Below are 23,044 nucleotides of genomic sequence, written 5' to 3'. Positions count from 1 at the left end.
ATTTGGGATTAGGTTAAAGTAAGGGCTTGATTTGGGATTAGGTTAAATTAAGGGCCTGATTTGGGATTAGGTTAAATTTAGGGCTTAATTTGGGATTAGGTTAAATTAAGGGCTTGATTTGGGATTGGGTTAAATTTAAGGCTTGATTTGGGATTAGGTTAAATTAAGGGCTTGATTTTGGATTAGGTTAAATTAAGGGCTTGATTTGGTTTTTTTTTAAGTTAAGGGCTTGTCATAACAAAGACATTTTAAACAATGTCAACTTTGCTTTAATAGTGTCATAATTTACCGAATGACAATTAATGACAACAGTCCTAAACATTCATAAAGAGTCATTTATGTTCATAACAGGTGTTATGTCATGTTTATGACAGTGTAATGTCAGTCTTACACCCCTTCAAATAAAGTGTAACTGAATCTTTCAGGTCTGCCAGTGGTTTGGATGTCGTTAACTTCTAGTTGATGAAATAATTTGAAAACTGCTTTTTAAAGTTTACTCAGATAATTGTTGTTTGATGTCAAGAATGATTTGTAATCATTTTTCACATGTTAACAGGACAAAATGTGTTCTGAATACTTTAGGTGACACTTTATGTTGAGTTTTTTTGGGCACTGAAGCCCTTAAAGTTGATTGGGTTTTCAGGTTGTGAGTGTTGCAGTGGAGATGATGTGATGGGTGCAGTGGAAACTCGGAGGAAGCAGCCAGACTCAGCAGATCTGTTGTTTTGTTGGTTTATTAACAGCAAAAACAGCCTCCATGCAGAATGAGGGAACGGTAAACCTGCACAGCCATGTGTGCTACTCGGAGCTCAGCTCTCACTGAGCCGGTGTGCTTCAGATCTCACACCACAGAACACAGGACAACATATCCCACAAAGCATCGGTGCCGCTTCAAGCTGCACACACGGGTCAGCCCAGAGTTCGTTTTTTTTTTTTTTTTTTTTTTTACAGTCGTTTCATAGAAAAAGAAAAGTGACATCGTGTTTCGTCATCCCGCCAGAACAAAAGCATCTGGACTCTTCTTGTAAAATATACACACTCTGGTTGTAAAACAGTGACACTGAGAGGTAGACAGTCCGGCTAGAAAAATAGAGATATGTTGCAAACAGATAGAAAGCTGTTTACGGGAGTAAAAGATCACCAACAGAGGCACCACATTCTGACGTCGACATTCACAGAGTGTCTTCACGGCTTCATGCAGAAAGATGTTCTATGTTACAGCAGAAACCTCCTCCAGGCAGGCAGGCCGCCCGCCGCTGCCGCCGCCGCCGCTGCTGCGTCACAGGCGGCAGGGTCACAGTTCAGAGGCCGGCTCAGCTGCGGGGCCAGGAGCCACGCCGGGGCCCCTCGGGGCACTGCAACACGCATGCGCCTCTCAGCACCTGCACACCGGTGTGACTTCACATGTCTGTCCGGTTGTCGGTTCAAATCCGGAAAAAGCTTTCAAAAAAACTCCAGCCAAGCAGGAGCGCGCGCGTGCGCACGCCTCTTAATGTTTACACGCCGGGCGCGTTCAGGGCCAGAGAGTAGGCGGCCATCATCTGAGCGCGCAGCTGCTGCTTCACGTGCACGCGCCCGTGCCTCTTCCTCTCGTCGCTGCGCGCGAACCTCTTGCCGCACACGTCGCAGGAGAAGGGCTTCTCCCCGGTGTGCGTGCGCGTGTGCGTGGTCAGGTGGTCGCTGCGGCTGAAGCTGCGCGCGCAGATCGTGCACTGGAAGGGCTTCTGGCCGGTGTGGATGCGCACGTGCCTGTTGAGCTCGTCGGAGCGCGAGAAGCGGCGCTCGCAGCCCTGCACGGAGCACGGGAACGGCTTGGGTTTCACGCCGCCGCGCGCATGCGCCCTGCGCCCGGCGCGCGGCTGCTTGGGCGCGCTGGCCGCCTGCACGCCGCTGATGTTGACCATCGGGAACGCGCCCTGCAGCAGGGAGGACAGCAGGTGCGCGTCCAGGGTGGAGGGGGCGCCGCCGATGACGTAGTTACCGGAGTCCCCGCAGGTTCCCGGTACCGGCAAACCCTTCAGCCAGTCCTCCAGCTCCAGCGGCTCCTGCTTCACTTCGCAGCCGGGCTTCAGCTCGCCCTGGCCGGCCTCGGAGCTCAACAGAGACTCGAGGAATTCCGCCACATCCACCTGTTGCTCCAGCGCCACCAGCGGGAGGAGAGAGTCCGCAGAGGCCGGGGACAGCGCGTCGTTCCCGGGCGTGGAGGACTGGGAGCAGCCGCTGGCGCAGCTGGAGGTCCCGAACTCAGTTTTGATCAGCAGCGGTGCTGGAGCGGGGGCCGCGGGCAGGTGCTGCGCCGCAGCCGGGGGAGGGATGCTGAAGGCGGGGGCGGGCTGCTGCTGCTGCTGCTGCTGCTCCATCTCCGTGCAGATGCCCACGATCTCCGTGATCATGTTCAGGATGGCGTCCGCGGTGCTGCTCAGCCCCGACGCCGCCGGCTCCGGCTCGGCGAAGAAGCTGCCGGTGTAGCCGAGCGACGGCGAGAGCGCGTCCGAGGAGCAGTCGCTGAAGTCGGAGAAGAAGTCCGAGTCAGAGGCGTCGGTTCCCGGAGAGAAAACTGCAGAAGCAGAAGAGGGAGGGAGGGGGTTATTATTGCATAATGTCAGCCTGATAATGAGCACCAGGAGGATGCAGCTGCAGCATGCATGCACCGATGGATGGATGAGACCCTTACCTTGGCTGAAAGGTGATCCCACGTCAGAGTCCACGCCTTCGCTGGGGCTTGAGCCCACGCTGTCCACCCAGGCGCTGCAGGCGTCCTCAAACTCGGACATGAAGCTGTCGTCGCGCTCCAGAAGCATCTTGACGGGTTTTATTAATGAAAGCGGGAATCCCCCTGAAAAGTCCGGCGTTATAATCCGTGAGCGGCGCTGAAAGCTGCTTCCAGGAGGAGATGCTGAGGATGCTGAGCTCTCTCCGCTCGCCGCTCGCCTTTTTATACTCTCCGTCTCCAAGGTAACTCCAGTCCGGCCCTCATTGGTCGGCGCCGGCGCGAGGGATTCCCCCCGCCGCGCGGCCTTCGTAGCTGCCCAAACATGGGCTGCTTCCGGCCGTGACGGCGGGTATCCCCCATGCCTTAAAAGGACAGGCGGCAGAGCGACGCACAGGAGCGGAGAGAGGGGTTTCCTTCACTGCGGCAGCGGAGAGGCAGAGAGAGGTTACACAACAGGGATGGAGGGATGAGGGAGGACAGCAAACAGGGGCGCCTTCACAAAACCTGCGCTTTGACGCATTTTAGGGGACACCTCCAACCCGCCTGCACCCCTAACCCCAGGGTTTGGGTTCTGCTAGGCTGCAGATTTCCATGCATCATCATTAGTTCTAAAGCTGATCAGCATCAGAGGAGCAGACCTCAGAGGACTGAGGCGTCACTTATAAGCAGGGGTTTCGCTCCCCCTCCATGTTCCCAGGCTGCGGCGCTCTGGTGCAGCACTGCAGACACACATTGGTGCTGCTCGGTATACCGGCCCACATGCTGCATTCCTGCACAGCCACATGCAGCCGGGAAGGTGTCACCATGGAGACAGATGGAGGATCCAGGCCAGGCGTTACGTAAAAAGGAGCTGCAGCCTCTAAGCTGGATCACAGCTGGGCGCCGTGTGTGGACAGACCCGGATCCTGATCCAGACCATGATCCAGACCCAGACCAGGCCCAGATGTGAGCCGGATCCAGACCCGGATCCTGATCCAGATCCTGATCCTGATCCAGACCATGATCCAGACCCAGACCAGGCCCAGATGTGAGCCGGATCCAGACCCGGATCCTGATCCAGATCCTGATCCAGATCCAGATCATGATCCAGACCCAGACCAGGCCCAGATCTGAGCCGGATCCTGAGCCAGACCAGGACTCAGACCTGGATCCAGACCCGGATCCTGACCCAGATCCTGACCCAGATCCAGATTCAGATCCTGACCCAGATCCTGCAGGTTCTGGATGAGTCACAGGTCCAGGAGCATAACTCGTGCTTCATCTCTTTTTCAATCTTCCCTGTGAACCAAAAGGCAGCAGAACTCTTACGTAACACAAAGCTGGTGTTTGCCTGGATGCAGCGATGAACCTCCTCAGAATCTCGGTCCTATTTTATCTGTTCTCTTTAAAACAGGAGAAAGTCTCAATAAAATACATTTTAGAACCCTGCAATAGCTCAGATGTAACATGTGCATCCCTTAATATAATAAAACTAGTTTCCCCCTGATTGGATCCCTTTCAGCCCCCCCCCCCCCCCCCCCCCCCCCCCCCCCCTCCTCTCCTCTCTGAGTTCCCGTCAGAGGATGAGGCTCCTCTCATCTCTGAGGGCAACCCCGGCCTCCTTATAGATCTCTCTGATGTCTCAGACTCCAGGCCTGCCGCATAAATATACAGACTCTTATTTGCACGCTGAACTTTAGCTGATCTACAGCACTGTGCAGAAGTTTTCATACTGCTAGAACTTTATCAGAAGTTCACTGGACTTTTTTTTTACATGATAGACCAGGAGGCTGCTACCTTTTTAACCCTCAGTCCTCGTTTAGAGCTGCAAATGTGGGCTGACACGATGAAAAAAGACAATTCATGACTGATGAGTATCTACAAAAGGAAATTGTTTTATTTTCTGTTATTTTAAAAGAACTACCGTTCTCAGGTCTCAAAATAAAAATGAATTATATTTTTAAATGGAATGATTAAACTTTTTTCTGTGGGTTTCATCTGCCATGGAAATTCACTGCAATTATTCCAAGAAAACAAATAGAATAGCTAAAACCTGTATTTAATATATATATATATATATATATATATATATATATATATATATATATATATATATATATATATATATATACATACACGCACAGGGGTTGGACAATGAAACTGAAACTGGTTTTAGACCACAATAATTTATTAGTATGGTGTAGGGGCTCTTTTTGCGGCCAATACAGCGTCAGTTGATCTTGGGAATGACATATACAAGTCCTCCACAGTGGTCAGAGGGATTTTAAGCCATTCTTCTTGCAGGATAGTTGCCACGACGTGATGCTGGTGGAGGAAAATGTTTCCTGACTCGCTCCTCCAAAACACCCCAAAGTGGCTCAATAATATTTAGATCTGGTGACTGTGCAGGCCATGGGAGATGTTCAACTTTACTTTCATGTTCATCAAACCAATCTTTCACCAGTCTTGCTGTGTGTATTGGTGCATTGTCATCCTGATACACGGCACCTCCTTCAGGATACAATGTTTGAACCATTGGATGCACATGGTCCTCCAGAATGGTTCGGTAGTCCTTGGCAGTGACGCGCCCATCTAGCACAAGTATAGAGCCAAGGGAATGCCATGATATGGCAGCCCAAACCATCACTGATCCACCCCCATGCTTCACTCTGGGCATGCAACAGTCTGGGTGGTACGCTTCTTTGGGGCTTCTCCACACCGTAACTCTCCCGGATGTGAGGAAAACAGTAAAGGTGGACTCATCAGAGAACATTACATGTTTCACATTGTCCACAGCGCTCTTTGCACCATTGAAACAGACGTTTGGCATTGGCACGAGTGACCAAAGGTTTGGCTATAGCAGCCCGACCGTGGATATTGACCCTGTGGCCACATGCAGCCGGGAACCAGTAACCAAACAGACAGTAATCAGAGCCCAGCTGTGGGTAATTTAGCTGAGTGATAAATCCAGCTCTTCTCTGGACGCCATGGTATCTCTGGAGGAGCTCTGCAGCTCAGGTGGGAGAGTATGTCCACAGGGAGACTATTAGCAGTGCGCTCTACAAATCAGACCTTTATTGAACAGCAAGAAGAAAGTCGTTGTGGAAAGAAATCTATAAGAAAGTCCTATTCACAGTTTGATACAAGCCATGTAGTCGACACGGTGAACTGGAGGAAAACTCAGGGTTGGTCACCCTCAGCATCCTTCCTGTGAAGTAGGGAAGTGGCAGAATCATGCTGAGGGAATGCTTCTCTTCAGCAGAGGTGGAGAAACTGGTCAGAGGTGGAGTGAAGACGGGTGGAGCTGAATCCAGGAAGGTCCGTAAATATCCGGCCAAACGGTTTAGATCAACGTGTCCCTAAAATCAGTTCTTGCAGCCAGGGATTACATGCAAAGGTCCAACTTTCCCTCCACCCAGCCTGTAATGCACCTGATCCCGCTGTTCCTCTCTGCAGGTGGTGGGCCCACATAGACGGACTTCCTGTAGCTTCTTTGGGCTCCACCCCAGGAGCCAAGGCTTAACGACAACGTGCTCACTAGCGAGTCTGCAGAAATGTGGAGCGGTTGCCTCCGTGATGCGATGTCAGATACGCAAAAGACAATGGATGGATATTAATGTGTTAAAATGGCCTAGTCAAAGTCCAGGCAGAGCTCAAACTGAGAATCTGCAGCCAAACGTTGTGCTCACAGGTGCTCCACATCCGATCTGACTGAATTTGAGAAACTCTCCAAAGATGAATTGGGTAAAAAGTTTTGCTCTGGTTGTGTGAGGCTGTCAGAGGACTCAGCAGAGTGTCGACTCAGCAGGGCTGAATGCAAATGCACATCACTCTTTTCAGATGTTCATTGTTAAATGTGTGATAATCACTTATCTTTTCCGTTCTACTGTAATTTTGTGGTAATTTGTTGCATGGAATGTAGATGAGATTTTATAATGCGAATTAATGCAAAATCTTGCGGAAAGCTCTGTAGATATTTAAGCTTTGAAGGTAAAACTTTGCATCGGCTCTTCATTTAGACCTTCATAGCAAACAGGAATGAACCCACCTTTAGGTATTTCTTTCACTAATTTATCAACCTGCTTTACATTTCCCAGAATAATACGGATTTACATCACAGATTGCACTGCAACACAAGCGCTAAAACATCAAGCGAGGCCGATGCTTTCTCTTCTTTCGGGGCTTTTTGTGATGGAGGCGTTGCATGTCGTTCTTCAGGGATTCTGCCGCTCTTTAGCTGAAACATTAAACCGACACCTGTTCCCACCGTTTTCCCTCCCTCGGCTCCCACCTTCAGCTGCTGCTGACGTTTGCTCAGAGCAACAGAAAAGATCCAGGCCGTGTGACAGCAGCACACGACCGAGCGGGCGTCTGGGCCGTCGAGATGAACAGTCTGTTGACGATGCCGAGGAGAGAGAAGCCCTGCTCGCAGGAACGTGTGAAGAGACGACATGGAGACAGATGATGGGGAAATGTGTGTGTGGGCGAAGCCAAAGAGACTGTTGCCATGGCGGTGTGCCACCTCCTTCTCCCTCCACCTGTTACAAATAGGCGAACCGCGATGGAGACGTCGATGTGTTTGGATTCTCGTGGCGTCAGAAGCTCTCTGGTCTCATCTGGTGCCGCTGAATCACACGTTTTTATTTTAAAGTTAATGGAACAGTTTAGATGTGAAGATATTTAATTTTGTTTTACAAAAACACCACCGGGGTATGGCTCATTGGTGCCAGATTTATCCTGCAGCAGGTCAGTGAGATGAAACATGCAGCCAGAATCATGCAGGACTATCTTTAGCACTGACACAAAAGAGCAATCCTGTAGAATAATCTCACCGCAGCCAGAAAACCCAAAATATCAGCTTAATAAAGGATTCAACAGGAATTCTGTCTTAACACAAGTATGTAAAACCCAAAGTGGTTCTAAATAATAATAATAATTGAACTTTATTGATCTCACAATGGAAAAATTCACTTCTGCATCTTAACCCATCCCCTTGGGGAGCAGTGGGCTGCCATGTGTGGCGCCCGGGGAGCAATCTAGGGTTAAGGGTCTTGCTCAGGGACCCAGATTGCAGGCAGTGGGGATCGAACCGGGTACTTGCATCCTTCTCAGAGCGCAAGCGCACTGCTCTAACCACTCGACCAGCACTAAAACGGACTCTGCACATATAAACCAGTACAAAATGGGTCCAAAAGGAGGCAAATTCTAAACCCAATTACAATTCAAGGCTAAAACTAACTTTGAAAGCTTAATATAAATAGTTAATGGCCATTAAAACAGTGGGAAAACAAAGGAAAGCAAGATGAAACTTTTATAAACCAAGTGAAAGAACACCAACACCAGTTTAGACCAGAATAAGTCCGGAACATGTCTTAAATAAGCCTAAACAAAAGGCCAACTCTATTCCTGCCTGTTTCAAACGGCTGAATTAATGACAAAACTCAAGTTCAAACCCACCGTTTTCTTGGACCACAGACTGTCTAAAACCAAGTCCAACTCCACCTTGACTGCAGAGAACCACTCAGAAAAACCTTCAAAATCAGTCATAAATCAGTGTAAAAAATTATAAAAGAATAAACAAAGCTGATTTCTATTGGACGAACAAACATACCCGAACAACTAGTAACAAATTCTTAGAGCGAGTCCGAAAACCATAGAAAATCAACTCCTACATAGTATAAGATAAGACGCTTTTATTTGTCATTATACATACAAAGTACATGCTGTGTCCGATGCGCCTGCAACCCGGTTCTGTATAAGTGGAAGATGACGAGTACAAGTATCCCAACAGTTCTGAAGAATTATATTCAAGAAAGTCCACAACCAACCGACAGATAATGACTCTGACATAAAACAAGTCAAAAATATTCCTCAAGCACTCTACCAGAAACATGTGCACTTTATAAAATTTTCTAAAAGCAATTTAAACTCAATCCAGGACCCAGTCTAAAAGTCCAAAGCCTATCGTATCACCTTATAGAGTCCAAAACCAGCTCTTCACCCAATGGGTCTAAAATCAGACTGAACAGATGCTTTCAGGCTAACCCAGTTCTGAAGGTCTAAAACCTGAATTTATACACTATGCTAGACCGAGATGAAAACAGAGCAAAATCCTGCCTAACACCAGAACCAAACCACAGAACAGTGACCCATGTAACACATGTTGAACTGATATAACCTGCCCAGTTCATTTCTGAGGCAAACTGCTCTAAATCAGCCCATCAGCAGCTCTAAGCAGTTTTAAATCTAATACACCAGAGACTAAAAACAGACCAAAAACAGTCGTGAATGAATTGATAAACAGGTCCAGAACAAAATGGGACGGACTGTGTTTGGTTTAGAACTTTTTCAGGCTCTAGAAACATAAAATGTTGCAGATTTCAGAATGTTTTACTTCCCCATAAAGAGTAAAAATGGTGAGAGGTGACAGATCTGAGAGAAACAGGTGGTTGTTCTCCTTTAAGGTTTCCACGGTAACCCGTGGCATTTGGCCTGATAACAGCAAGGCCGCCTGATGAAGATAAACACACTCAGTCATGGTCGTACATCTGTAATAACAGCACACACACACGTGACCTCTGACCTCTCCAAGGTTCCTCCCCGACTGACTCAGATTAAAGCCAGGGTTCCTCGCCATCCCCTCATTCCCCTCCGACGCGCCACGCCGCAGCCATGTTCGCCGGGCTCCTCGCCTCCATCTGCGCCTCCTTCCCTCCACCCGTCCTCCTGCTCTTCGTCGTTCTCGTGGTGGTCGTCTGGTCTCTGGCCTGTCGGCGCTTCGTTCATGAACCCAAACCTCTGAGCTCCGCCGGCCCGCCGCGGGGCTCCATCCCCTGCTTGCCTCACCTCCCCGTCCTGGGGAGCCTGCCCTGGCTGGGAGGAGGCCTCCCCCCGCACCTCCTCTTCACCCAGCTGGCCCACAGGTGAGACCGCCGAGCCTCCTCTGTGTCTGTGATGCTCCTCTTTCTGATCCTGGGCTTATTTAAGAATATTAGATGGGACTGGTTAACAAGACTCGTCTTTGGAGAGGACTAGTTATGTGGGAGAAGGCAGGTTAACCAGAGGAATGACTCGCTGGCTGGTGGATTAGTTCATGTTTCAAGGGACTAGTTTGTGTTTTAGTTATATTTATCAAAACTCTTGATAATTATATCATGGAGGCACTAGTTAGTTTTTATAACAAGTTTAAATCTTGTTTGAATTAACTGGCATGAAAGGATGAATTAATGTGTTGAAAGACCGAGTCCAGAATTGTTACGTAACATCTGAGAACTAGTTGTTTTAGTCGGCTCTCTTTTAGTTAACCCCTTCATTTATGTGTGTATGGGTTAGTTAATGTGTGGAAGAACTAGTTAATATAACTAGGAAGTAATGAATGTTGAGAAGGATGAATAATATTTGTGATGTGATGTGTTTCTGGGATACAATGGAAAATAAGTTAAAAACTGGCTAATGTAGGTAGGTTAGAAGGACTAGTTAAGTGTAATCGTGATGACTACTTTTCTAAATGACATATGAATATGTTGAGCTCATTTATTATAACCTAATTAAAGTTTCATTTGAGGCCAGTACTATAAGTGATGGTAATAATTTGTACTTGGAGAAACTAGTTGTAGTTGAAGTGACTAATCAATTTTAGACTAAAGTCCTGGGTTATGGTTTGTTAGTTTATCTTAAATGCACTAGTTAATATTATAATATTTAATATTCTATATGCTAATAGAATGTACATATGTTTATCTGATAATATTTAGTTTTTTTATTCTTTAGAGTACTTGGTAATGTTATAAGAATGAAATACTTGGAAGGACTAGTAAAATCAAACCATGGTCAACTTTTGGTTGAACTGGTTAATGTGGAAAACAAATAATAAATATCTAAACATTTTTAAATGACTTGCTAAAGTTTTACCACGCTGGCTCAGTGATGAGGAAAATACCTAGTTTAGGGTTTCAGGCCACATTTATTGTTGGAAGACTATTTAACATTTTGGGAGAATAACCATAACATAACATGAATAACCAGGTAAATGGAAAACAAACTATACCGACTAGTTAGTTTTACGAGTCGTTTTTTTTGTCTTCTCAAGTAATTCATGCCAGCTGGTTGTCTCATAGAGTTTTGGTATGGGTTGGTTACTGGGCAAGAAAACTACTTCCTTTCTAAGCTATTTGGTTTCCTTTGATTTCTGGTCTTGCATAAAGAAGCTGATTGATCAGTAATTTATACCCAGACAAACTAGTTAACATTCAGAAGGAGTGGTAATTGTGCTAAAGCTTACAATTAGAATGACTAGTTAGTTACTAGTCACACCTGAACTGCTTTAGTCTGATTGCTACTAAAGTAATTTGGTTCCTTTATATATGTCACCATGACTCATTCATGCTGTGTTTTTACATTTAGAGTACCAGTTAATATGTATAAAGACAAGATAATGTTCAGGATGGACTTGTCATTGTATAAAAGAGGAAGTTAAGGCTAAAAAACGACCAAACACCTGTTCAGTTACCAACATAGTCAGCATTTAAACAATGGACAAGTTCGTCATTGGTTAACAAGATGTTGACCAAAAACCTAGTAAATCTGGATTCATTTCAGGAGATTTACTTTGTGGTTCTGATGTTCTGATGCTCATTTAGTAGTAAATATTTACCTCATTTAGTAGTAGATATGAAGTAGAAATCAGTCTTGTTTGTGCTGTTAATGAAAGCAAAGTGGAGTTCAAAAGGACTTGTTAATGTTTCAGACAACTTTAAGAACTAGTTTAAGTTTAAAAGGTCTTGTCAGAGAGTAGAACGACTGATAAAAAGTGCAAATAATCAGCAGTTTGTTTATGTTCCTATGAACTAAACTGCAGCAACAGCACTGGATAACATTTGAAAAGGACTAATTAATTAAGTGGTTTGATGTTCAGCTGAATCAAGTATCTTCGGTTCTCATTTTTTTCACGAGTGGAGGCAAATCCTTATTTTGAGGCAGATAAAGTTTGGAATGACTAGTTAATATCATGGTGTTGGGCAGATTTCTCGAACAAACAACATTTAAGACTAGTAGTTAATTTCTGACAAGGCTTGTTCAGATCCTGCAGATCTCAGTAGGTTTGTGTTTTCAAGCCAGTGACACTGAAATAAACTCCCTACTGTTTGTCATGTAGACTTTGACTCATCAGTCTCCACCGGACTAGAACTTAACCATGTTTTACGTCACGTGTGGAATGACTAGTTAGCTTTTTAACAAGGTAGTTTGTGTGGAGGATTGAGAAGCTGTGCATGGAAGGATGGGTTGGTGTTCAGGTAGATATGTAAGGCTTCTTACATATGCATGGATTTGTTGGCAGATCTTTACAGGAAGAAGCCTGAATGTTATCACCCTGGACAGTGAGCTGATTCTTGTAGAACCTGTTGTCTCTGAGAGGTACAGCAGGTGATCAACTGTAACACTCTGCTTGTCTCTGAGGTACGGACCTCTGTTTGCAATCTACCTGGGCCCTCACTACACCGTGGTGGTGAACAACCATCAGCACGCCAGAGAGGTGCTGCTGCAGAGGGGCAAGGACTTCGCTGGACGCCCCAACATGGTCAGACATGCTAACACAGCACCAAATACTCAATGTTTCCCTGCAGAACATCGCACAGAAACACTTTTCAGGCAAGACTAACCATCATCTGTGGAAAACAAGAACAGAAATCCTCCTTTCTCTAATAAAAGTTCTACTTCCTGAAAATTTTTTAAGTTTTTCTTCTTCTTTTCCTTTTCTATAACATTTTCCTACAGCACCCCCCGGTGGCTAAACAAAATAACAAAGGCTATTGACACAATATTTTAGGTTTTGAGTAGATTTATAGGTCTGCAATTGTTTTGTATTACATTTACAGACCTGACCTTCCACCTTTACCCATTTTTTCTCTCATTAGGTAACTGATTATGATTCTTAAAGAGAAACATTTGAAAACTGACTAAGCAAATCTCAAAGGAGTGTGAATCTGAGTTAATAAACGCTAAACTACAATGATAATTTAACATTTTTGGACTTTTTTGAGGAACACTTTGGAGCAGTGTATTAAAACTTGTTAAAATGACAAGAAGTTCTGCCTTTAAGGATAAATGTGTGAAACATAACATCCTGCTGCTCTGTGGCACTCGGCCGTATTTCCAGTCCTTTTCATCCAGGAGTTCTGCGGGTCTGCTCTTTCTTGCTCAGGTCACCACCAACCTGCTGACCCGAGGGGGCAAAGACATCGCCTTTTCAGACTACTCTCCTCTGTGGAGGTTTCATCGCCGCCTTGTCCACAACTCCTTCACTCTGTTTGGAGAGGGAACCAGCCGGCTGCAGGACATCGGTACCGCACAAAATCCGAACCCGGCCAACAGTTTCTGATCACATCTTAAACCAAAGTGAAACATGTTTCGGTCCAAAACCACAGGAGCAACATAAATAAGGCTCCAGATACCTGTTTCATGCTTTATCTGTGATGTGTTTCTAATTTCTGTTAGTGTGTAAAATATTTTAGGTGGAAAAGAATCTTCAACATAATTTGTGATCCAAATAATAAAAAATAAGCATGATTAAGAGACATCTGGGGAGGAAAATGAATCACTATGTTAACTAGAATAAGTCGAACACTGGCCAGAGTTTCATCTGTTAGAATCTAGATTTAAGGATAATTTTAATGCCAGCGAGGCATCGGGTGGCACCAACAAACCGTTCAGTCTTTAATCTCCTCTAAAGGAAGTGGATTATAAAAGAGGTTCAGAGGAAGATGAAAGTAATACCTTGAATATAAGTAAACCAGAAACTTTTGATAGTTTGTGCATTTAGTGAAATGCTTCTATTCAGATGGCAGCACAAAGTCCCGATCCAATCTTTATTGTTTTATTTGTCCAAACAGCCAGAACCTGATGTAAGATTTCTTGATTCATAGATATTCAGGGTTTGTGAAAGTCTTTTCAGAGTTTTTCTTTGGACCTTGACTTCTTTCCCCCTCAGTTTCAGTCCAGAAACATTTTTAGAAGAATATGTTTTCATCAGTTCATTCTGAACTCTGAAGCATTCCGGCACGAAAAGCATTTAATGTGAATGGATGAAGCAATGCTGTGATAAATTGTTACCAAAAACTTGACAAAGAGGCAATCTAAAATAGTATTTTCAAATTCTAAAAATAAATAAATAAATGAAAATTGATCAGAAAATCTGGAGCGCTGATCTTCAAAAATGATTTAAAAGTTTTCAAGGGACCAAGAATCCTCCCTGCTTGGAAGAAACTATTTTGAGAAGCAGCTTTTTATGAATTTGTGGAGGTTTTTTGATGTTTTATTCTTAGACGTTTAAACTTCAACAGTGATCAAAGCTACTGTAAGCAGCCTTCAGTTTGTCTTGTAAATGTAAACATGAAAGTGAGCTTTCCAACACATTCCCATATCTAATATCTCCTAAAATCATGTTTACCTTGATGCTTCTCTCTGCAGTTTTGGGCGCGGTGGACAGTCTTTGTGTGGAGCTGTTGTCCCACGGGACTCGGGGCTTCGACCCGTCTCCCGCCATAACCAGAGCCGTCACCAACGTGGTCTGCACGCTGGTGTTCAGCAGCACCTACGGCCACGGAGACGCCGAGCTGCAGGAGGTGATCCGCTACAACAACGGCATCGTGGAGACCATCGCCAGAGGAGGACTGGTGGACATCTACCCCTGGATGAAGGTACCATGGACATCTGGAGACTCTGGGCTTCATTGTTGAAACTAATCTAAAAATAGATAAAACCAGTTTTCCTTCCTGTAGAAACTCTTCTCCCTTCCAGCTTTAAACAGCTTTAAGAAAATTTTAGAAGAGTTGTTTTTAATAACATTAAAAAAGCTATTTTGGGAAATGACTCACATTTACACACATATCTTCCTAAAAATTCCTAATGATCCTAAAAGACCCTCAATCTCCTGATTCCCCCAGGAACATATTTTATATCTTAATAACGTAATTCTAATTACATTTTAATTGTCCCTAAGAGAAAACAAAATCTTACAAAATATAAATTTGTTTGCCAGTTTGTTAAATAACCTATAAGCAGATAATAAATAAACTGTTCATTAAGCCCACATTTCTTCATTTAAATGTTTTTTTAAAGGTTGGATGTAATATTCTAAACTTAAATGCTGTTTCCATGAGATGTAAACGGAAAATCCTCATAACTAACAGAAATAAAGGCTCGGAAACATCAGTGTGTGTAGCTAATCTATTTAATGCGTTTCACTTAGAGATGAGTTACAGAAAAATAACTTTTAAATGATATTCTAGTTTATTGAATGAGACTGTATATTCATTCTTTAACTAAATTCTGAGTAAATAATCAAGTAATATTCAGTGCAGCTGTGGTTTTCCAACATGAAGTGACTCGAAATTTACTAACACAAAATGAATGTTAAATTGGACCTGAAGAAACCTTTAGCTGAGTTTATAAACATTTCATAGGATTTTTTCCCCAATAATACAGTTAAACTATTCCTAAGAAAGCCCAAATACTCCTGGCTCACAGCGTCTGTCTGTCCCTCAGGTCTTCCCTAACAGGTCTCTCAGTAAACTGAAGGAGTGCATCACTGTCAGAGACCGACTCCTGAGCCGGAAACTGGAGGAGCACAAGGTAACTCCCACAAACCATGCAAACAGGAATACGTCCATAAAACAAGTATTCAAATACCATCAGAGACCAACAGCTCCTCCTAGAGGCTGCATGACTCTACAGTTCTGAAAGGAGGACAATTAGGAAGAGAAAAAATCTATACTGAAGAATTTCTAGAGGATGTGCTCTTATTGTTGTAAATAAACCAAATCTCCATCTTCTGCCGGGTGTGTCACAGGTGTCGCTGAGTGATGGTGATCCCCGTGACCTCCTGGAGGCCTTACTCAAGGGTCAGACAGGCAGTGGGCGGGGTCAGAAGTCACATGGGTCAAAGGAAGAGGGGATAACAGACGACCACGTCCTCATGACAGCAGCCGAGGCTTTTGGAGCTGGTGTGGAGACGACGTCCACCACTCTGCTGTGGATCCTGGCCTACCTGCTGCACCACCCCGATGTTAGAAAGCAACAGGGACACTGGTCCTGTTATAGTTCTTGATCTTTAGTTTGTTGGTCAGTAACAACAGTTCTGGGTCTCCATCGCAGGTCGAGGATCGTGTGCAGAAGGAGCTGGACGAGAACGTGGGCTGTGAGAGAGCAGTGAGCGTGTCGGACCGCGGTAGGCTGCCGTACCTGGACTGTGTCATCAACGAGGGGATGAGGATCCGACCAGTCAGCCCGGTTCTGATCCCCCATACTGCCATGACCGACAGCAGGTAGTTCTGTTTACACAAAGCAATGTTAAAAAAAAGTGTTTGCCAAAAAACATTTTCTCTCGCAGCATTGGAGGTCATGCTGTAAGTCGCGGGACTCGGGTCCTGGTCAACATGTGGTCGATTCATCATGACCCCCGACACTGGGACAAACCTGACTTGTTCAACCCAGGTGAGTCACAGGAAAACTCAACAGATCTCTGCATACAAGGCCAACAGAAACCAGCTTTCACGCCTTTTCTCCCTATCAAAAACAGATCGTTTCCTTGATGACCAAGGTCAAAGGGCCACACCCTCCTGTTTCCTGCCATTTGGGGCGGGACCTCGAGTGTGCGTCGGCGAATCACTCGCCAGATTGGAGCTCTTCCTCTTCCTCTCCTCTCTGCTCCAAAGAATGAGCTTCAGGCTGCCAGATGGGGATTCCCTGCCTAACTTGCAGGGGCGTCTGGGTGTGGTCTTGCAGCCGCTGCCTTATAAGGCTGTAGTCATTCCACGCCCAGGATGGGAGGGCGGGGCTAAATGAAAAGGGGAGGAGCTTAACATAAAGACAAAAATAGAGTTGCTCACAACTACTTTGAACTAATTTCTTTTTATTTAAATATGTGTGTTAAAAACAAATTTTAAATAGAAGGATTTTTTTTACTTTGTAAAATATTCTCTGCAAACATGTAGTTTTATCACACCTTTCATCAGGTTTCCAACCATCCAGTAAAACCAGTAACTTCCCTGCATTTTAATCTTAAAATTCTTAATTTTATTATTATTAAAGTGTTCATCTTATTTAAAAAAATGCTTTGTTCTGTATTTTTCAGGAAGTCACTTCAAGATATGTTCATTTTCACATCAACCCCGACTGAAAACTTATTTGTTTTATGTTGTAAGTCACAACTTGTGACACTGTGAGCCGCTTATTAAAAAAAATCTACATAGACAGATTTATGGCAATGGTACGTGTATCCTGCTTGATTGCACAATATAAAATGACAAATAATTTTGTTAATTCAACTCTATAAAAAAAAGTAAAAAAAATAGAAAAAGAGAGGAAAAAAAATCTACATTGAGGTATTTTACGTATGGCGGGATAAAGACTTGAAAGCAATATCTGTAAGGTATCCAAGACCTCTTGGTGTCACCAACTGGACCACTCTGCAGCCCCTAAAATACTCCCCCCACCATAACTTAATATCCACATATACGACTAATCTGATTTCTTTAATTCTATATATATTGGCCTGGATATAGTTTTATGTTTATTAATAATCTTCCTGCATAAAAGGGTTATGGTTCTCCAATGCAAGACCAAAGAGCTTGGATGTAGGGGTGGATGAAGGTTCCTTATGTCAACATGGCAACCAATCTCATCCTAATATTCAGTGCTGTTTAGTAAAGATGACAAAATAATGAGCTTCTATTATCTTATGTTATCAATAAAATAAACATTTTATGCATAAAGCATTGTTTTTTTAGTATGAACATGGTACTTTTTGGATTCATCAGCAGCAATGTGATTAAAGCTGTTCTACATTAAACACACAGACGGACAGACAACTTTTAGATTCAACAGTTTTATTCATTATATTTCCACACTTTTAGAACAGGCTGGTTTAGTTATGTCACACATACATACATTCATACATACATACACGCCAACTGTTACCTTTAATAATACTAATTAGTCTTCTTGTCATTTAAATAATACAGGATTTTAATGTTTTTAAAAACTTCTCCTCTTCCTCCGATTCTGATGACAGAAACCTCTGCGAGGACAAGTGAGAAGACAGTTAAAATCCTGTAAACGGGTGGGAACGACTCAAATAGTGTGGTTTTATTAGGGAATCAAATTGTTTTGTGAAACATCACAGGGGGACTTCAAATTTGAAATAACTTAAAGAGATGAAATCCAAATGAAGGTTTAACTGGCTTCACATTTCAAGGCCAAGAAACAGGAAAGATGATAAATTAAATATGACTGAATTTAAGCCCCCCGCCTCTCGCCCATTAAAAATGCTGGAGATAGGCACCAGCACCCCTCGCTACCCCATGAGGGATAAAGCAAGTAAGAAGATGGATGGATGGATGAATTTAAGTCTAGTCACACAAGCCAGTTTATAAAGCTATCATGACTAATATTTAATCCAAAAATATGAAATATGTTTGTTCTTAAAGTTCCAAATTTAAATTGGGCGCTGGCCAATTTAAATAAGAACCTTTTCAGTGTGAATCAATGTGAAGAGAGGGCTATGATTTGATAGAAATAAGTAATCAAGATCTTAACAAAGAAGACAAAGACAAGGTCTCTCAAAGGTAGGCCACCCTGTGAGCAGCTTAATCTGCATCCAGTTTTTACAACCGTTAAACAGTCACCTTAGTTTAAAAATGCCTCAGAGTGTTTGGTCAAAGCTGAGCTAGTACCAGGATCTAATTGTACCCCAGCCAGTGATCTTATAAATAAAACACCGTGATTGGTTGTTGGCTCTTTCTTTGATTACAAGGCTCTTAATCAGTTAAACTTTAGGGATATTTCCGCAGCAAGAGGCACATGCTTCCAGATGTTTCCATCCATTTGAGAAAACATCGACGCTCTTCTCTGAGGCATTTCTAATCAAATCACAATCATCTTATGCTGGTCTCAGGTCTGCACAACCTTTGAAAACCTGTATTACAGACGAAATTCAGACGGCTCCCAAATCATTCTGCTATAAAGCTCACAGTCACACAGAGCAAGAACAGCTCTAAATAATGCTAAGTAGTAACAGTAGTCAAGTAGAAATGGCACTCGGAAACCAATGAAATATATAACGTTATAAGTTCAGGTAAACAAAGGAACACCATCAACCACAACATCAACTACAACATCAACGGCTGGACGTCACCCTAGAACGTTTAGCCTCTAAGAACTTGATGTTCTCACTCCACAGGTGCCAAATTTAAACCAAAAGCATCATCATCATCAGTCTTTGAGCTCTCAGAAGTCCCAGGACCAGATATCTGGTTCATCTCTAGTCCTTAATGGCCGCTTTCTTCATTCCGTCTCTGTGGCAGGACTTCGTCTGTGCCTTAATGAAGTCCAGAGTAGCTTTATCGGTCATTTGCATCATGTATCGGTGGCTCTGTTGAGTTGTACATGAAGGTGTGGATCAATGCAGCATGAACACAGGGTATAAAGATCTGTCAACCAGACCCAGAGTCTCTCTCCTTTCAGTAAGATTGAACAGATGATTTAATGAAGTGGTGATAACCGTCCCCTACCTTGTAACACTAGCTTGTATGTCTTTACTGGCAGAAACAATGGTTGAACATTTTGTCTGTTGAAGTTGTTGAATCAATCTGACGAAATCACAGCTCTTTTAGACTTTTAAAATATGCTCCTATATCAATAGTCCATTTTTTAAAGCAGGAATGCACTGCGTAGAAGCAGGTGTATGGTGATATTGCACCTTTATGACACAAAATGTATTGTTCCTTTTGTAGAATCAGTGAGGTCAATGTTGACCCTGTGACGGACTGGCACCTTAAGGTGTTCCCCTACTGGTTCTCCAGTGAGTGCTAGAAATAGGCATCACGCCTTTGTAAGGACTAGGAGTGTGTAGTAGATAGATGGATTTATCATCTCTTTCGTTGGAGTTATATTAACATATTTCTTGACCCTGTGATGGACTGGGAATCAACACCGGGTGTCTCTTGTCTATTGACCGCAGATGATACAACAACCTTACCTGAACTGGAATAAGCCAGATGGAAAATGTATCTTTTCTTGGTTGAACAAAGCTAAGATATCAGTCTAAGCCTCATTGGTAAACTTTTTCACTTAAAGATGACCACGCTGAAGCTGTTTTAAGTTATCTCTGATTTTAACTTATTCTCTTAGATGGAAAATATTGCTCTTCATATCACTTCCAATTCCAAATTCAAAAGGTGAGCTGAAGCATGGCAGCATATACAAAACAACTACTCTGCATCTTTGATAAAATATACTCCATCTCTGTGTGTCACAAAATATGTACACTGACTTGTCTATCAAGCGCACAACGTACGAAACACCGATCTAAAAATAAATCAAACTCTTTTAATACGACTACTGTAACTTGTTCTTTTCAAGGCCTTGAAATGTCATTGCTTCGTCTGCATTAGTCTTATTGTTCAAATCTTTTATCTTTAAGGATGTAGGAAAGGTGTTTCTGAACGAAGAGAACCACAAAATGACGGAGATCGTGGCGTCTACGGCTTATTGTTTGATCTGACCTCACTTGAGAAAGAAACAAAGACTGGATGATGACATTGTCTGTCTCTGCTTTCTTTGGGGCTTTGTTTCCGTATAAAAGCATCCATTGTTTGTTTACATTCATGTAAGGGCTTTTATCTGCTGAGATGTCGACGCAATACAAGCCAATCGGAGCCGTCCGCCTTAAAAAATTTCCACTTAGACTCAAACTGCAAACGAGCCACCTAACTGCGCTTTGCTGACAGACCCAGCCATCAAACGTCCTCCTTCCCCAATGAATCAGTCTTCCCTCTGTCAATCAGGCGCCGTGAATCATCCACCTACACCGGTCTCTCTTCCTTTTTCAGAGCAAGCCAACTTGTTCCCGGCACATTTCCAAGCCTCCGTCGTCATCCAAGACGGCATGGAAGGTATCTCTGCCTAAATGCTCGCCTATTTAAAGATGCTCAATTATGGGCAAGGCGTCATTGCCTGAATGGGCGTGATTTCAACCTTTGAAAAACACGTTTGATGTTTTATGCCATATTTGCGTCACATGGGATAGAAGAGAGTCTTGGGATTTATCGCCCTTTATATGCAAATTTATAATGCTTGGATCAATACCGAACGTCAATATCAGTATCAGTACTTGACTGTTAAAGAGGATTTAATAAAATCTGTTGATAAGAGCCAAAAAAGATTGGGTTAAAGTGTGATTTAATAGATGTTAAAACTATGTGCATGACAGAGATCTGTCTGTGAAGAACTCTCCTTAGGCAAGGAAGAAATGGGCTTACACTTTTTCCATGACGGCTGCGTTTTAGCTAATGAAACATGGCACCACAGCTCATAAAACTAACATTACTTTCCTACCAAATCTTCCACCTACCACCGGTGCATTCCTCCTAAAGTGACAGGCATCTAGGTTCACAACCTTGGCTGCTGCGAGGCATCTCCAGTATCGTTTGATGGCTGACTGGCTTCCTCCAGGTCAGAGCGAGAAACTGTTCTACTTCCTGCTGGTTACACTTTCTCCATGACGATGATGACTTTGCCGTTCTCTTCAGGGGTCGTTGTGGTTACAGAGGTGGAGGGGTTGCACGGAGTAAGTTCGTCCCCTGTGCTCACCTGACTTCGTGCGGGACAATCAGCACTATCGTGCACATCAATGTTTCCATCTGTCTCTACTTCCTCATCTTCCTCGTCATCATCCTCCTCCTCTACTCGACACCTGCACACCTCAATTCCAGAGTCGCCGGTAAGACGCCGGTGTCTGTACTGGCTCTCGTCAGCTCCCATGTCATCGTCTTCGTCCTCCTCTTTGTCCCTATCGTCCTGCTCTTCTTCTCCGTCCTCCCAGCATGCAGGTCCAGGTTCAAAGACGTCAACGCATGGGGAGAAGACGGTCTGTTTTGGTGGAGACTGGGTAGCACGGGGCGATGGGGAGAGGGAGGAAGCATGGCCAGAAGAGCAACCAACTTTGTCGGGCTGCTGCAGAGCAGTGAGGGGGTCCAAGAGTAATGCTGGCGCTGTGGGACAGGGAGGGGACCGGGGTGAGGATGGAGAGACAACGGCAAGGGGTGACTGAGAGGAAACAAAAGTTTCAGACTCAATAGTGATTGCTGGGCAAGAGGATGAAATGTTTACAGGAACTGGACAAGAGAGAGTTGGAATGAAGGTCGGTGATCCTGATCCAGAGCCAGAACTAAAACTAGCCTGAACATCTGAAGGCAATGGTGAAAGAAGGTTTGACTCATGCAGCCCTGGACTCGGTCCAGAATTGTCTGCCGATAAAGCCAAAACTATGGAGGATACAACAGAGCCTGGCAGGCCTGACCCAGGACTTGAAGGAATCTGGACCAAAGGTGCTGGTGACCCAGACAACGGTTCTAAGTTTTGAGTCAATGGAGATGAAACTGGTGCTGTAATCAAACCAGGGGTAAGATTTAAATGTGTTGGTTTTGGAATTAGAGGGGGGGTAATAATGCAGTCTGGAACAATAATGGTTGGTGGGTTTGGTGGGACTGACGTAAGATCAGACAGCAGTGGTACTTGGTCCTTGGTAAGGTTTGTAGGTACCGTAGTTTGGGTAGGGGTTACAGATGCATCATCTTGCACAATGCTAAGATCCTGATCTGATGTTAGAAGGCTGGCAGAGTCTGCTTTGAAGGCCATAGTTCTGTGCACATTTGGAGATGGTACTGATGGACTAGAAGGAACACTGGGTGGATCAAAAGTTTGTGATAAATCACGAGTTTCGAGCCCTTCGACCTGCCCACAGCTTTCATAAGCGTTAACTGTAGGGGTAGAAGACCCTGACAGACTTCCAGTTCTCATGATTTTAATGGATGGGATATGGATGGTATCAAGTCTTGGACTAGGGAGTGTACTTGAGCTACCAGTGCTGAAGATCGTAGAAGATGGTGGCATGTCAAGCTGTACGTTTATAGGAGAAGAGGCTGCATCAGCGAGGGAAATCTCAGAGCCAGGTGAAGGCTGAGGCGAGGCTGCCCTGTTAACAACTGCGATGGTAACAGTCTGGATAGGAGTTGAGGAGTCCGTGGCGGGGGGTTCCTGAGCTCTAACGTGTTCGTCATCCTCGATGTCAACCGCTACCGTGGCAGCTGCTCTCTCAGGGGCAAATCGGGCCTCATTTGCCTCCAAGCAACTGGCTGCAGCTGCTATGGTCTCCATAGTTACATCAAGGGTGAGGGGCGTGGCCTCACTGGGCGTGGAGGCGTGACTTGTGTCAGTCTCATAGGTGATGGGTGCTGAGAGCGAGGAGCTACATGGAGAAGAAGGGCAGCAGGAGTCACAGGAACAGCTGGAGCT

General features: G+C 44.3%; 3 protein-coding genes across 3 annotated transcripts in view; 1 reads left to right on the top strand and 2 right to left on the bottom strand.

Annotated features, from left to right (window-relative positions):
- Nucleotides 1-716: 716 nt before the first annotated feature.
- On the bottom strand, nt 717-4,201 carry LOC105919964 (early growth response protein 4). Its single transcript, XM_012855441.3, has 2 exons — nt 2,675-4,201; nt 717-2,557 (listed from the first exon to the last, which is right to left on the bottom strand). Exons 1-2 carry the CDS (start codon nt 2,799-2,801, stop codon nt 1,497-1,499), a joined length of 1,188 nt encoding a protein of 395 aa, XP_012710895.2. The 5' UTR covers nt 2,802-4,201; the 3' UTR covers nt 717-1,496.
- A 3,616-nt stretch (nt 4,202-7,817) lies between these two features.
- On the top strand, nt 7,818-17,975 carry LOC105919965 (steroid 17-alpha-hydroxylase/17,20 lyase). Its single transcript, XM_012855442.3, has 9 exons — nt 7,818-9,615; nt 12,149-12,269; nt 12,894-13,032; nt 14,159-14,388; nt 15,236-15,322; nt 15,540-15,755; nt 15,845-16,014; nt 16,080-16,183; nt 16,269-17,975. Exons 1-9 carry the CDS (start codon nt 9,365-9,367, stop codon nt 16,532-16,534), a joined length of 1,584 nt encoding a protein of 527 aa, XP_012710896.2. The 5' UTR covers nt 7,818-9,364; the 3' UTR covers nt 16,535-17,975.
- The window catches only part of LOC105919963 (leucine-rich repeat extensin-like protein 5), a 19,650-nt gene continuing 14,166 nt past the window's right edge, over nt 17,561-23,044 (bottom strand). The window contains exon 5 of the mRNA XM_012855440.3: nt 17,561-23,042. Coding sequence (XP_012710894.2) covers nt 21,236-23,042 — 1,807 coding nt within the window. The 3' untranslated portion in view covers nt 17,561-21,235. The remainder of the gene's footprint in view (nt 23,043-23,044) is intronic.

This window comes from Fundulus heteroclitus, unplaced genomic scaffold (genome assembly GCF_011125445.2).
Source record: "Fundulus heteroclitus isolate FHET01 unplaced genomic scaffold, MU-UCD_Fhet_4.1 scaffold_125, whole genome shotgun sequence".
Classification (NCBI taxonomy): Eukaryota; Metazoa; Chordata; class Actinopteri; order Cyprinodontiformes; family Fundulidae; genus Fundulus; species Fundulus heteroclitus.
The sequence above is the reverse complement of the archived record's forward strand: the minus strand, read 5'-3'. Positions and strand labels throughout refer to the sequence as shown.

Coding starts and splice junctions, on each gene's coding strand:
- LOC105919964 (XM_012855441.3), bottom strand. CDS start 2,801: ATGCTTCTGGAGCGCGACGACAGCTTCATGTCCGAGTTTGAGGACGCC. Junction 2,558..2,674: donor GGGATCACCTTTCAGCCAAG/GTAAGGGTCTCA, acceptor CTGCTTCTGCAG/TTTTCTCTCCGGGAACCGAC.
- LOC105919965 (XM_012855442.3), top strand. CDS start 9,365: ATGTTCGCCGGGCTCCTCGCCTCCATCTGCGCCTCCTTCCCTCCACCC. Junction 12,270..12,893: donor TCGCTGGACGCCCCAACATG/GTCAGACATGCT, acceptor TTTCTTGCTCAG/GTCACCACCAACCTGCTGAC. Junction 16,184..16,268: donor ACCTGACTTGTTCAACCCAG/GTGAGTCACAGG, acceptor TATCAAAAACAG/ATCGTTTCCTTGATGACCAA.